Source organism: Rattus norvegicus, chromosome 1, assembly GCF_021556685.1.
Source record: "Rattus norvegicus strain SHRSP/BbbUtx chromosome 1, alternate assembly SHRSP_T2T, whole genome shotgun sequence".
Classification (NCBI taxonomy): Eukaryota; Metazoa; Chordata; class Mammalia; order Rodentia; family Muridae; genus Rattus; species Rattus norvegicus.
Window position 1 is genome coordinate 131,441,539 of NC_141534.1, and position 15,673 is coordinate 131,457,211.

A 15,673-nucleotide genomic window follows, 5' to 3' on the forward strand; every position below is an offset into this window, starting at 1 on the left:
GTTTAATGGTTAGAACACTGCCACCAAGTGAGGAGAAACCATCCAACCCCATCCATCATCAGTCTGAGGAGACAGTTACAAGTATTTCATGTTTCTATTTGGCATTCATTACACTTTTCCTTTCAACCAAACATTTCTGCTTTTATATCAATAGTAAGCTCTCCAAGCAGAGACCATAAAAGCTTTAGCTTTTGAACAACATAACCTTTTACTTCCAGATTATTACCTGAACATTTCAAGCTGAAGGAAAACTTTTAGTATTATACTCACTTGTAAAAAGATGGTGATTATTTTTACGAAGTTTATGAGACCGTTCATATAGCTTCCTGGCACTTTTCCGAGACTCTGGACATAGCCTCATCCTCATTGTTTTTACACCCTGCTTAGAGTCAGGGTTAAGGAACACAACAATCGGATACCACTGTGCATAATTAAGGCGATCGACTGCATTTGGTGTGACATCTAATAAAGCATGTTTATCCTAGAGACAGGAGGAAATCACACAAAGATACAGAACACCATTAAAACTCACCCTTTTCTAAAGAATGCCACAGGTTCTGCTATACTGCAGTGTTAGTCGAACCTTGTGATTGCTATGTCTCAGGAACACTTATTAAAAATTTGTAATTAGAATCTCCAGCTTAATTTAAAAAGCTTTTTATTAGCTATTTTTAAGATTCAGCCACAACATTTGTAAGCCATTACTGGTGCTCATTCTGTAAAAGTCAGTGCAGCAATGTAATGTTATTGACATCTCCTTCCAGACATGCACTCTGAGGTGCATTGCTATAACAGTGTTAATTACATCTAAACATCAGTATTTTTATAGCCGTGAAGGTTCTTCTGATATTGATCACAACTATCTTCTTGAAATTGCTATTGAAATCTCCCTTTGTTATATACTAAATTCCTCATCAAAAACATAAGCTCGACAGTTTATAAGGAATAGGCCAACTTATAATAACTTACTTGATCTATGATTTGCTTTATTGTATGAAGGCGAATAATGCCCGAGCTCCGATGGTCAGTTCCAGCATCTCGTGGTTCACTTTCTATTCATGAAAACAGGACAAAAACAAAACAGTATTTCCACTGGTTAGATCAGAATTTCTCCAACAGTGGGCACTACAGTCATGCTGGCATGACTGGCTATGGCGCTGTGCCTTACACTGCGACATGTTCAGCAGTATGGATTCTATCCACTAGAGGTCAGTAGCAAGTCATCAAGGAAAGCCCCTACTCCTCTATTGTAAAAAGCAAAAAGGTTTTCATCACAAAGGGTGGAAATCAGTAAAGGAGGTAGCTATCTACTCCCTAGCCCTTGACCCTCAACCCCTGAAGACTCACCTACACTAACTACATCAGGCAATGTCTCCCCAGAGAACCAGAATTAAGAGAGGGCAAATGAGGTATTTGCTTTCAGAGTAAACTAAGGAGGCAAGAACTTTAGCAATCAATATAAACATTATGATATAGAACTTTAAAAAAGGTCACAATGTAAAGAATAGATGTTCTAGGAAAAATTATCAAATCTGTTAAATATCTCACACAACATGAGGTGAAGATTTTAAAAATTGTACTGTGAGTTTGTTTTTATTACGGTCAGGAAAGCAAAATTACAGTAAATTCTTGTTTGCTATAAAAAATATGTTTTTGTTTTAAATCTGAATTGTGATATGCTTAATTTTTCTTCAATGTTCCTTCAATCCCATTAATATTCCTAAAAATTCCAGAAGTTATGGGCTTAAGGATGTTTTTTATCCTTCGTCTGAGGCTCGGTTTCCCATCTTCCCCCACAGTGATACAAAAAATATGGTCTCATTTGTATGGCACACAGATACAGGGAAGCTATTCCTGCCTGGAACTAGTCAGCACGATGGGCTGAGATCCGCAATGATGCTGCAAATGGCCTGGGGGTTTCCAGTCAGACACCTCACTTATATTCACAGAAGTGTAAGCACTGAAGCTATGAGGCGCTGGAGGCCACTGTGAGGCAGCTTAGGCCTCATCTCGGCAGCCTTGCATTACCTTACACAGAGTAAGGCTAATGAGCACAAGCACCCATTACTTGACTTTTCATTAAGGAGAACAGGGATGGCTGGGGATTTAGCTCAGTGGTAGAGCGCTTGCCTAGGAAGCGCAAGGCCCTGGGTTCGGTCCCCAGCTCCGAAAAAAAAGAACCAAAAAAAAAAAAGGAGAACAGGGATGTTCATGACTCTGTGGAGAAGGGAAGTAGCTCTGGTGTTTCAGGTCAGAAAAGGCAGAGAGCTGAAATAACCACAGGCAGCAACAAATAAGCAATGTTAGAGCCAGACTATCAGAAGACAAGCTTCACAGGAGACATGGGTGAGAAGAGAATCTCAGTAGAAGACTATACATCTAGCCTTCACTTAAAAGTCTACTGATAATAAGGCTGTCTAAAGTCTCATGTGGGACTGTGGCATAATCTGAGTAAACCAATGCACTATCACCCAAAGCTAAGCCCTGGAGCCGTCAAACTTGCTTTCCCTCCATTTGAACCCACAAATGAGGTTCTTCAGGAGAAATGCTGCCTGCTGTACAATAAGCAAAAGATGTCTGACAAGAGTAGAGGGGGGAATGTTTAATCTGCTCAAACTCTAGTACCACTTGTACGTGCAAATCTGTGTTTTAGAAAATAAATATCATTAAATTTCATCAAAACCAAATTAAAAGCAATATGAAAAAGAGTAGTGTGCTAAATAGTTCTAATATTGTATGAGTCTATGAGTCTAATAACAAAAACCTGTGGGCATGACCCTCTGCACAGCAGTTCTACCTACACAATAAACACACACAGTGTGTGCACATTCTATGGTCTCTTCCTCCCTATAAGACAGCCATCATAAGTATAGGAAAAGCTATCTTACATAGATAAGCCAGTGAAAAACAAGGCAGAAACTATAAAGACGTCGTCAAAGAAGTCATAAGGTTTGAGAAAAACAATAAAAACATTCTATTATGTATGTATTAAGAAGGAGAAAAAAATCTTTATAATATCACAAAAATGAATCCCAAAGAGTGGAATAGGGAAAAACTTCATGCATAACTTAAAGCACGCCAAGTGGTTAAGACTGAGGTTGTATACTGCAGCCACCATACTACTGAGAGAAAAAGCACCACTGCCTCACACTGAAGTCGACAACGCACGGCTACCAGCATGGGCACAGTCCTCACCTGCTCATACCTCTGTACTCAGTTACAACCTCACTGGGTTCAGTCAGAGAAGGTTGAGACAGGGGCCATGCTCATCAGTGACCATCAAAAGGAAACATTAAACCCAGCACATGTGCAGCAATGCTTAGGCCAGCAATGCTTAGCACTGATGCTTGGGCTGCTCAACTTTAAAAACGGTGCTTGATTCTCTCCTTAAAGAGTTACTGTGAAGGTTCAATAAGACCACAGAGCTAGGCAGCTTTCACATGAAGCAAAAATCTCAAAAATGGTGACTTCCTAGCACAGGGAATTGCGAGAACACGACTGTTCTGCCTTCCTTTACAATTAAAAACAATGACATAAAGTGCAAAATTTCTCCCAAAGCTATATTTTTTGAGGAATGAGACAGACAGACAGACAGACAGACAGAAAGAAAGGAAGAAAGAAACAAAGAAACAAAGGAAAAGAAAGAGAGATAGACAGATCCTGGAGCTCAGTGAAGGGCAGTGCTGAGCCTCTTATCTACTCACTTGCAATCTGATAAATGTCTGGCTCCTCCCTTGCTAACTTTTCTCTGGCAACATCAGCAATCGGTCCAAAGATGGTTACAGGTCTTAGGAATCCAGCTAGAGAGAAATTAAATAAACAAAAAAAGATGATGACATGGTTTTTAAATTTCCACTTCCTGAAACATACTGCCATGAAAAAATATACACTAAGCTATAGGAAATAAACTACCTTCTCGAAGAACAACCCTTTCATAAGCTGGGAACTTTGTTTGAACTGGCTGCGCTGACAGGTCCTCTCTGCTTTTTCGAAGATTTCTCTTGGAGCTACGAAGACCTCGAAACCTCCAGAAGTCTGCCCGATCGCCACCTGCTGTCTTTGGAAGTGTGTACTGTACACTGGCTAACTGCTCGGCTCTATTGAAGAAACACGAAACAGAAACAAGAGTATTTAAAAGGCAACAAGAAAAAAATCCACAATGAAATGAAATGGAATGCCAAAATTGAGGACAGAGGTTCACATGCACCTTACATTTCAAAGTTTTAATCAAGTAGTTTGTACAGTGATTGAGACAGTTATAACGGTAGTGAGTGAACACAATGAACAGTACAACTCTTAGAAACTTGGACCCCCAATTGTCCGCCATCACTTAGTTCACATATAACAAGTCCCCAGGTGGCCATACCTGTTCTTATTAGGAACGATGCCTCGCTCTACCTCCTTGTGATTTTTGCCAATTCGAATGGCCAGCCAGGAGCCCAGCTTCCCGTTGTACAGGGTGTCCACGACCCGGAACACCTCTCCTTTGTTAAAACTGAGTCCATAAGGAGATTCTTTCTCATATTCAAAATGTGTTCTAATATAGAACGAGTCTCCTACATCTGACTCTACAATGCGGCGATAAACTAAGAAGTCAAAAGAAACATTAATCAACACTGGAATAAAAAAAAATCATCTGCAGGAGATATTCTGTGACGATGCTCCTGCTAATGCCTACATCAACATACAATTCCCAGTCAATCCTCAATTCTCACTGTATATCTGGAATTATTTCATCTCACTGTTCTTCAACCATTTATGTTACCTCCTTAAAGGGTAACTTGGTACTTCCACTGAGCAGAAATGATGCAGAAAAAGATGGATTAGATCCAGGAGACTTTGTTCCAACTGAGCATGCTAAGCTGTGTATGGTGGTTCACTCCTATAACCTGAGCACCGCAGGAGGTAGACAGGAGGATCCGGTGTTCAAGAGCCTCTTCAACAGAGTAAGTTCAAGCAAACTGGGCTACATGAAACACCCACCTCCAACAGACAACACAAAAACAAACCAAAAATGGAGGGTTTGACCAAAATGTTTTAAAAAAAAAGTTACATGTTCTTTAAAATGTTAACAATTCTGTATTGCTTAAGAAATACCAGTATAAAACTTGACCATTATCCACATATCCTTTTATATAATTCCAATATCTAATAAAACAAATATTTTTCTGACTTATAAAGGGTTGGAACGCACTTGACTAAAATCATAATGCCATAAATTCTGGTCATATTTATCTTGCTCTGTTATGAGCATTGTATAAGACTATAGAACCTTAAATAAATAAAATTAACAGATTAATAAATTCAATCATCCTATTTTAAACTACATTTTTAATTGTTCACTTTGTTGTGTTAAGACACAGTCTCACCATGTAGCCCTGGCTGTTCTGGAACTCGGAATGTAGACCAGGTTGGACTCAAATCACAGATCTCCGAATTACCTCAATTCACCTACTTCTGCCTAGCAAGTAGGGAGACAGAATGCCTGGGTCATCATGCCAGGCTGAACTTCGTGTTTGAAGGGAGTCATCAAGCCTGGCTTTGAACTCATGATCCTCTTATGCCAGGCTCCTGCACACTAGGAGTGTGGGCTGCTACCGTCCTGACCCTGATTAACCTTGGTCAACTGAACCAATCCGTCCAACTCCTCCAAGTCAACTCTCTCCACTTCAAACAGCATCTCACCGTCCTTTTTCTTCTGAGCCAATATGGTCACTTCTTCACCTTTAGGGAGGTCGAGGAGGAAAAGAACAGCTTCTTCTCTTATGATATTTGTGAAATCTACATTGTTCACCTATTAAAATAAAAAATTTATAAATTTATACTAGCTGTTTTTAGGAATATAAATGTATTATTTACTCAGAAAACAAGTATTTTCAGAGTCTAACTTGACAATACTATATATTTAATAGGGAAGTTTTCTTTTAACTTTGGAGAATATAAAATTCCCTAATTTAAAATAAGCACATGAAATAAATAAGGTGAGCAAAAATGTAAGTTCATAGTAGTTACAATATTACCTGATATTAAGATAATCTATTACAAATCTATGCAATTTAGACTCCAAATGACAATATGTATTCACTATTATAAAATCTCTAGATTTAAAATTCCACATTCACTCTACATAGGTACTATGTAGCCTAACTATTTTTTATTAATTGATGAAAAGGAAACTATATACCAAAAAAGAGTTAAAAAAGACCAGACAAGGGGCTGGAGGGATGGTTCAGAGGTTAAGAGCACCGACTGCTCTTCCAGAGGTCTTGAGTTCAATTCCCAGCAACCACATGGTGTCTCACAACCATCTGTAAAGGGATCCGATGCCCTCTTCTGGTGTGTCTGAAGACAGCTACAGTGTACTTATATATAATAAATGAATAAATCTTAAAAAAAAAAAAAAAAAAGACCAGACATGCGTTATGGTGCCCCTGTGACAACAACTTTTTAGTGGACGATATATGGTTCTTGAGTCAGTGTCTAATTATACTAGTAAATTCCTAAGTTCCAAATGAAGTTGAAATTAAATGTGAGTGTCAACAATAACTGAGCAGAATTATAAGCAAGTGTAATCTTGATACCTTTAGGAAAATTTTCTCCATTAATTAAAAACAACAATAACAAACAAAAAAGGCCAAAAGGCAGATAAAATGTTCTAATCACTTTCATGGGAAACCCAAAGCGAGCTATTAAGAAGCTGCTTTTAGATGATGTACTCCCTGATTCCTTCCAAACAGGATCATGAGATAGGTAAGAAAATAAGGGCTGGAGTTTTAAATACTCTCAGCACTGTCACCATGTAGGGTTCAAATGCAACAGAAGTACACCAAGCGCAAACAATCTTATCGGTAAGAACTTAACACAATGTCAGAGGAAAGCTGCTAAGTCAGAGACGGTACCATGACGTTTTTTATATGCTTTAGTTTGAAGGGAAAGGTGGATAGGTCCCAAGCACAGCAAACTGCTCAAGGTAAAGAAGATTCTGGCTGGGGGCTGCTCGATGAGATGAAGACTTGTCTGGGAAATTACAGGTCAAGGCAGCAGGAGCAGGGGTCATAAGATAGAATCTCCAGAGAGAAAGTCTTTGAGGACTGACAAGCAAATGCTGCAAGAAACCATAGAAATTGTGAGGCAAACTTGACTCTGGTCAGTGAGGGCTATGAAAATTCGGATTCAGTTGTGGATAAAAAGCCAGGCTGCAAGGCCACTGGGTATTTGTTTGTAGAAAGAGGGGGAGGGGGAGGGGGAGGGAGAGGGGGAGGGGGAGGGAGAGGGAGAGGGAGAGGGGGAGGGGGAGGGGGAGGGGGAGGGGGAGGGGGAGGGGGAGGGAGAGGGAGAGGGAGAGGGAGAGGGAGAGGGAGAGGGAGGAAAGAACTCAGCCATCCCCTGAATTAGACAGCAGCAAAGGTGAGAAAAGAGACTATGAAGAACTAAAAGGGAGGAAAAGAGAAGAGATGCACAAAGCTGCAGGGCTGTAGAGCAGATGGGAGACTTAATCCAGCACAGGGAGGACGAAGGCTGAGACAAGAAAGACCAGAATGGAGGCACCGAAGAGAGCAGTCAGGGAAACAGTAAGCACACAACCGACGCAGGACATACTGGTGTTCTTATTTAAAGACTGGGACACAGCTTACCTACCAGTAGGCTCTAGACTACTGGTTTAGACTCTAACAGAGGAGTGAGAGACTGATGAAGATGCTAACCTTAGTAGGCAGCGCTCCATGGAGAAGAAAGCAGAGGAGAGAAAAGCACCACTTGTAGATTGCGTATAAGTTCTAAGTCTAAGTTCTCCTGGCTTTTGCCAGTGATAACCTTTCTTGTGGGGTCTGGAGGTTGAAAGCCAGGCAGCTTACAGATCTGCCAGATATAAACTCCATCCATCCTCCTGGATGTGAGCACCCTCTGAAACGAGGAGTCTGAAAGGTCAGCATTCCTATGAGGACTCGTCACCTCACGGGAAAATAATGCCCAAAATTGCTGGCTGTCTTGGACAGTCCACATGTTTAACTAAACTTTTAAAAGACCATTTGGTAGATGGTGATGGTAGAGGGATCTAAAATTTATTTTCATTACAGGGTCTTTGAACAGCAATGACTTCAATACAACATCACTAACAATATAACCAAACAACAAACCAGAGTAAGGCAGAATGACAAGTGACCGGTCTAACACAAGCTAGATCTAATAAGTTCTTAATTTGAAACTTAGGTGGTTCAAGAGACTGTACATAAATTATAATCTAATCACAACAATAGGTCTGTTATGCCTGGCATCTGATGATCTAAGACTTTTGAATCCGCATAAGATGATATACTGACATACCCTGAGAATTTGATCACCTTCCTCTAAGCCTTCTTTGGCTGCAGGGCTATCTTCTAGAACGCCAGCTACAAATATTCCGACATCATTTCCACCAGCTAGTCGCAAACCCACACTATCTCCTTTTCTGAATTTTACCAGTTTCATGCTGGGCCTGTTAAAACAGATATTTCATTTCAAACAGTTAAAAGTCACAGCAGGCTGCTACAGCAACAGCTACATTCAAAATGGAATACAGGACCATCATTTCTAAAGCCTCCTACATAGCACTTACTTATTAGGTAAAACTTAGTACTAGAATCCAAAACTAGATTTAATAGACCTTCTAATTTCTTTTTTTTTTTCTTTTTTTTTTCTTTTTTTTTGGAGCTGGGGACTGAACCCAGGGCCTTGCGCTTCCTAGGCAAGCGCTCTACCACTGAGCTAAATCCCCAACTCCAGACCTTCTAATTTCTTATTAGAAAATAAGTTTTGAGATATCTAAATTTGATGGAGAAATAATGCTTTTTTGTGACCACTATAATTTTTCTAATAAACAATGTTTTTCCCTGTTCTTAATCAAAAGTATATATGGTAAGTTCCCAAAAGCTAAAAAAATAAAAACTAAACCTACTTTTCTACACCAACCCCACTGAAAAATGAAAAGTCTCATTTAATATAAAGAAAAGGAAATATGCAATACTTCTCTTACTATAGAAAGTATACAAGCATCGTCAGGTATAATCTCTATAATCGAGACAGTGGATTTATAGTTTGATCATTAGTGCTTGGCTCCTGGAAGTACTCTTATTCTGTAACTCTTTATAACTTTGAGGTAAGAACTTGGGTTATTCAGAAATTCTCGATTAGACCTACATCTGATGCTGTCCCTTGTGTCCCTAGGAGGAAGTGAAGGAACGGATGCATGCATATCCCTCTATCATGCTGGGAGCAAACACTAAAGCACATCTTAGAGAACAGCTGAGCAGAAAAGACACTGGGCCAAGCTCTACACTGCTCACTGTCGTCTCCATGTTCCTGAGAACTGGTACCCCACTTTCACTATTCTGAATATGAAATACAGAAAGGTCCCTTTCCTCTAAATTTATAAATTAATTACCAAATTATTAGAACCTATCATAAAGTCACATACATACATAAATGAACTGAGGGAGAAATTCTGATACTTTCGAACTTAGTTAAAAACTGCCAATAACTTTTATTAAGTAAAATATTGTAAGTATAAAATATTCACCATTGATCTGACTTCCTTTCCTTCCCTTTCCTCTTCTTTCCTTTCCTTTTTTGGCTTTTCAAACAGGGTCTCACTACATAGCCTTGGCTATCCTTGAACTCCCTTTGTAGACCAAGCTGACCTCAAATTCACAGAGATCTGCCTGCTTCTGCTTGAGACTAAAGGTGTGTGGTGTTATGTCAAGCCATCTGGTTTTCTTACCTGAAACTCTCTAGCTAAACATCAAAGTCAAAAGGCCACAGGTTGGACAGGTCGTAGTAGTCAGGTCTCCTAGAACTCTTAACCCCTCCCTGAAAGTATTTACCAGCGTTATAGTAGATGGTCTGAATCCTTGGGTTGTCCTGGTCTCCCGTTTTCTAACCAAGTCAAAGGTATCTCACAGATTCCTCACCCCAAAAAACTGGATACACAGAGAGATCTTCTAAATATTTTCTTGAAAATCCTAGGTTCTCAGAAATCCTGACTAGTCTGGAGGGCCACATAAATCACGTAGAGCAGATGTGGCTGACTGGGGCCGCATGCAGATAAAATCTGACGTTTGGAAGCAATTCAAGACAGCAGCTTCCGGAAAGTGACAGGTTTTATACTCTGCTTTATCTGTATTATATCAACCATGTACAACGATAAAGCCCACCCATTTCTTTTCCCTCAGCTCCACCAACTATTTGAATGAAAGACTCAGAGCTCAGCTACTGATACTGTGGACACGCTCAAGTCCTCTTGGACATAGTTCTGATATCTTACTATAATTTCAAGCAATCCCAAGAATGAGTAATTTAGTCACCATTACTAATACTAAAACTCTACTACCCACCACTTCTGAAGCTATCTGCTTTTGCCTAGGCACTGGGAAACAACCCATGCATTGTTTTACTTATTTATTCTTTGTACAGAAAATGCTGAGGGCTGGAAGAGTTCTTGATCTATTGCACCTTAGGAAATGTGCTTCTTTTCAAGTACTCTCACATCGTGTGCTTTGTATGATAAAAGCAACAGATTTTAAGACTATGAAGGTTTAAAATTTGCTCACAAAATTTATGAAGTCTACCTATAAAGTAGTAATAAATGGTATGGACTCTCAAATTAACTCTGGAATGCTTTCTCAATCAGAAATCATTTTCCTCTAGGCAGCATGATGTGATGCTCTTGGCATCACAACTGAAGGTGTGCTGGTGAAACGATGTCTAGGGACTGGGTACATGCTACAAAGTGAGAGGTCCACATCAACAGACAGCAGCTGTAAATGTCAAGGCTGACTAGCAAGTATTTATCTTTAGGTGCTAGGGCACACAAAGCTTGTGGACATCTGGCATCTTAGTAGAAAACAAATCCTTACTCTTTAGTTACTGACCTAAGATCAGCAAAGAAAAGGTGCTAAATAAAAGAAACAATGGTTGCTTTGCTGTTGTTAATCATAGTACTATAGGAACATGACTTTCAAACTCTCATGCTAAGAAATATCTACTAAATACAAAGGTCAGTGCAGCTTGAAAACTACATTACCTAAGAATCCCATCTTCATGTGTTGAATTTGGCAGAACACCATCAGAAGGGCTGACAGGTAAATCCACATCTGGCTGTCCGACTTGAGCATATACAGGTTTTGGTTCTTGAAAAAAAGAAGGAAGAAAACTTAAATTGTCAAGACTTAATAAGCCTCATGAGATACTGACAGGAAGAAGAGTAACAGAAAATCAATTACCAAAGGGTCCACGCATTTCTCTGCGTCGCCATCCTCATTTAGACAAAGATGTCTAATAGCCACATTCCTGCCTGCCATTAGCCAACTAGAGTAAGACAGGTACGACAGAAGCAAACAGTTCCAGTACTTAAGATGACTTCAGTTTTAGGTGTTTGAAGGCCGTCTAATGTCCCCAGGCCACCCAGCAGTAGTAGGTGAGGAACCCAGGGCTGACACAGCTTGGCAAACCCTCTGCTAACCCTCAGGTCTCTAAACTTTATCTCTTTAATGAGCAGCGTTGGGAAACACCCTTCCTTACTGTAAGCAGCTGTTAAAAATGAATGATTATATTTAGAAAATAAAAACATTCATGAAGGTTACTGATTTAGACTCTTACCATATTAAGAAAAGTTTTAATGTATATAGAGAAGAACTCACATTGTGAACAATACTTGGATCTTTAAAATCTTCTGCAAATGCTGACAATTGCTGGGCTCTGGCAGTGAAGGCTTTTCGGTTATGCTTACCTGGAAGAGTGGGTGTCTGCTTCTCATGTTTTTCAACTGTAACTTCTTCCACTGCTTTGGGTGTATGATCATCTACATGTTTTACAGGAGTTGAGACAGCCCCGGGTTTAGACATGCGCTCTTCCTCTCTGCTCCGGAGACTAAACATTTCAATAAAAACATGAGGAGAGTAAGGGTGATTTTAAAAACACTTCATGAGAACAGAAAAGGCAAGACAACTTTAGAACCAGGGAAAAGTTTCTGAGGTTAGTAATTGAAAAGAGGATGGTAGACAATATGACTCAGTGAGTCAAAATACTTGCTGTCAAACTAGATGCCCTGCACTTTACCCCTAGTGGAAGGAGAACCAAGTCCTACAAGTTCTCCTCTGACCTCCACACATATGCACATACAGACAGACATGCATGCATGCACACATTAGCACTAAATGTAGGCTCTGAACCACATTTGTCACCCACATTCCTCATTGTTCAGAATCAAACATCAGTCCTCCAAAGAGCTAGCAAGATCCTAAAGACAGAAAACATATAGATGTGTGTTGTTTTAACATTTTGTGTGTGTCAGTGCATATGCACATCATATGTGTATTGTCACCAACACTGAGGTGCACATATGGAGATCAGAGGACAACTTTGCAGAGTCATTTCTCTATAATACCCATGTGGCATCCGGTGCTTGAATGCTGGTAACCAGGCTTCCTTCCACCAGGTAAAAGGTTTCACAATTGAGCAATCCTGCTGTCCTGTTTTGGTTGTGTTTTGGATTGTACGTGGCATAGCCCAATTGAGTGGGGAACTTTGAATGGGCTAAAACCTCTATAGAAAATGGTTGTTAAAGAAGGAATGAAATGGAGTCTGAAGAAATTTTTATACTGCACATAAATGGACTTACTAGAAATAAAGACTCCATACTTAGCTTATCTACTATGTAAACAAAGTAGCAATCAAATCAGCAATGAGTAATATTAAGTGAAAAACCTGCAAGTAAAATGGCCTGGAGATCCTGTAGGTAGATGTCTACATCCACATGAAAGCTACTGTCAAATGGCTGTGCAGTACAAGGCTTCCAAACGAGCTACCTCCCACAAATGTCCTTCCCAGACACTACAGGCAGCAAACACCCTGCAAGTTCACCTGGAACACAGTATAAATCCCTGAACACTTAGTGCAGAGGCCGAGCCCTCCCAAGGGTCCGTCTGAGGCCTGAGGGCATGAGGCACTACCTCTTGTGCTGGCAGGCACTCCATCTCCATCTTAGAAGGAAATGAAAAAACAGCTGCGTCTTATATTTAGACTTAGCATTACTCCCAGCAGTCAATGCTTTGTAGTTCTGCTTCTTTTATGTTTGGCTTCTTTACATAAAACTGTTCTCATACACCACACTCACTCTCTTGATCATAGCTATGCTGTGACAGCTTTCTCTCATATTTCTAACACTCAGGCACCACAGCCCATCCATACTGCAGACATCACTAAGTTATCCAGGCTTGCCTTGAACCTGCTCTGTACTGATGTGTCCAGACCTTGAACTTGTGATATTCTTTGCTCAGTCTCTAAGTAGCTGGGATCAGAGGCCTAACCACCAGACCTCACCTCCTGTGTGTATGTTTGTTGAAGGGGAATGTTACAACATGTGTGTGGAGATCTGAAGATAATATTTATAACTGTTTCTCTTTCCACCATGTAGGTCCTAGGTATTCAACTAAGACTATTAAGATTCTATGGTGAATGCCTATAACTCATGGGCCTATACCCATGAACCATCTTGAAAACAGACAACTTTTCTAAGAAGACAGTGCAAAACATAACTTTAATAAGAAACAGTTGAAGAAAAACTTTAGGGAGTCTTTTCCTCACTGATGTCAAAAAGGTAGTACAATCATCCTGCGCTCTGATTACATCTAGAACAAACCGTATGAGATGTTCTGTGGGGTTTAGCTGTAGACCATATCACAGTGATCTTCATTTCTCTCAAGAGCAACAGGACTATTCTACATTTCTTCATCTATAAATAAGATTTTTCCATAGTTACCCTTTATATGTATACAAAATCTTTTTATAAGAATGTTTTTTAACTTTATGTGCACTGGTGTTTTGCCTACAAATATGCCTATATGAGGATGTCAGATTTCCTGAAACTGGAGTTACAGATAGTTGTGAGTTGCTATGTGGGTGCTGGGAATTGAACCCGGGGTCCTCTGGGAGAGCAGCCAGTGGTCTTAACCATTGAGCCATCTCTCTGCCCCTAGAACTGCCTATTTTCAAATCTCGTATTTTCCTATCTTGGTTCTGAGTGAACAGAAAAGCTTATCACTATGCCTTCCACCAGACTACCCCGATCATTTCATCAGACGAAATGATTCCTCTGTAGAAAACTGGATGGACTGAAGATCATCACCTTAAGCTGATCTCAAAAAGAAACCGTCCTGTATTGTCTTTTATATGTGGAATCTAGAGTGATAACATATACATCAAAGTAGAAGGGAGACCATTTGGGAAGAGGAAAAGGACAAGGAGGAAGGACTGTGATAGGAAAGGGTAATGGAGGTATGAGTGTGGTCAAACTATATGTTCCAACAAAAATGTCATTATAGAACCCCACACTGTACAACAAATACACATTAATAAAGTTCTTATTCATGTTCTGTGGTGGTCTAAGTAAGAATGGCTCCCATAAACTCACATGTTTGAGTACTTTTTCTCCAGTTGATGAACTACTAGGAAGGAGTGGGTCAGTCCTCTCCTTGCAGCTGATTTGAGATGGTCTTTTGTTGTTTTGCCATGTGTATGCGAGGCTGGCTCACCTGGAAGCTCCTGGGACTCTCTAGTTTCTACCTCTCTCACCTTGTTATAGGAGAACTAGGACTCAACTTTACATGGCTTTTGGAATTTGAACTCAGATCTCCACTTACACAGCAAGGGCTTTATCCACTAAGCCATCTCAGTGCTTAAAACTACTACTACCACCACAACAAAATAACAACCAAACATCGTAGTCATTTAAATTCAAGTTCTAATGCCTGGACCCCAAATATAGCTAGCATCTTGGCCCGAGATCTGAGTTTAAGTTGGCAATGCTTTGCTCATATACACACTATCTCCACCACGCAAGTGGCTGGGTCATGAGCTATGTCAGCAAAAGATACCCTGAACTCAGAGTTTAGTATTGTCATTTCTTTAGGGAAGAACAAACAGGAGTAACAAGAATATTTAAAATGGTTACAAACTCAACTCTTTTTTGAAAGCAGCACTTTCATCTACTTTAGAAGCAACTACTTTCAATTAATAAAGATATGCTCAAGCTGGAGAGAAGGCTCAGGGGTTAAGAGCACTGACTGCTCTTCCAGAGGTCCTGAGTTCAAATCCCAGCAACCACATGGTGGCTCACAACAACGTGCAATGGGATCTGATGCCCTCTTCTGGTGTGTCTGAAGATGTATAAAAAGATTCTGACCTTTTTATAACTTTAAGTCAATATCTTGGGTCTCTGGTGGGTCATCAGGTTCATGAAATAAATGAGTGTAATACAAACTGTAAATCTGAACAATCTTAGAGCTTTTAGCCCAACAAGTTTTCATTATTGCTCCTGTTTGTATTTGACTGTGGACATCACCTCAGATGGAATGGAATGTTATATTTTTAAAAAGTCACAAAGTTGGGGATTTAGCTCAGTGGTAGAGCACTTGCCTAGCAAGCGCAAGGCCCTGGGTTCGGTCCCCAGCTCCGGAAAAAAAAAAAAAAAGTTCAAGGTTAAAAAGTCACAAAACTGGTGTTACATATAAAAATATTTAAGGCTCCTAAAAGGGAGGACATCGTGATATTAGTTGAAGATAATTAATAATACTTTGCTGAGTTTTCAAAATGAGGTTACAGATGCCAAGTTGTTAGAAAGACTAAATAAAAACCAAAATAG

At 39.9% G+C, this 15,673-nt stretch overlaps 1 protein-coding gene across 25 annotated transcripts in view; it reads right to left on the reverse strand.

The window, feature by feature from the left end:
- Tjp1 (tight junction protein 1) overlaps window positions 1-15,673 on the reverse strand; it is a 244,817-nt gene that overhangs the window by 23,048 nt on the left and 206,096 nt on the right. For all 25 annotated transcript variants that reach the window (XM_087655268.1, XM_087655266.1, XM_087655264.1 and 22 more), the window contains 9 exons: window positions 11,762-11,901; window positions 11,057-11,162; window positions 8,323-8,473; window positions 5,686-5,794; window positions 4,367-4,586; window positions 3,913-4,097; window positions 3,705-3,800; window positions 970-1,052; window positions 271-481 (listed from right to left, as the gene is read on the reverse strand). In XM_087655268.1, coding sequence (XP_087511394.1) covers window positions 271-481; window positions 970-1,052; window positions 3,705-3,800; window positions 3,913-4,097; window positions 4,367-4,586; window positions 5,686-5,794; window positions 8,323-8,473; window positions 11,057-11,162; window positions 11,762-11,901 — 1,301 coding nt within the window. The remainder of the gene's footprint in view (window positions 1-270; window positions 482-969; window positions 1,053-3,704; window positions 3,801-3,912; window positions 4,098-4,366; window positions 4,587-5,685; window positions 5,795-8,322; window positions 8,474-11,056; window positions 11,163-11,761; window positions 11,902-15,673) is intronic.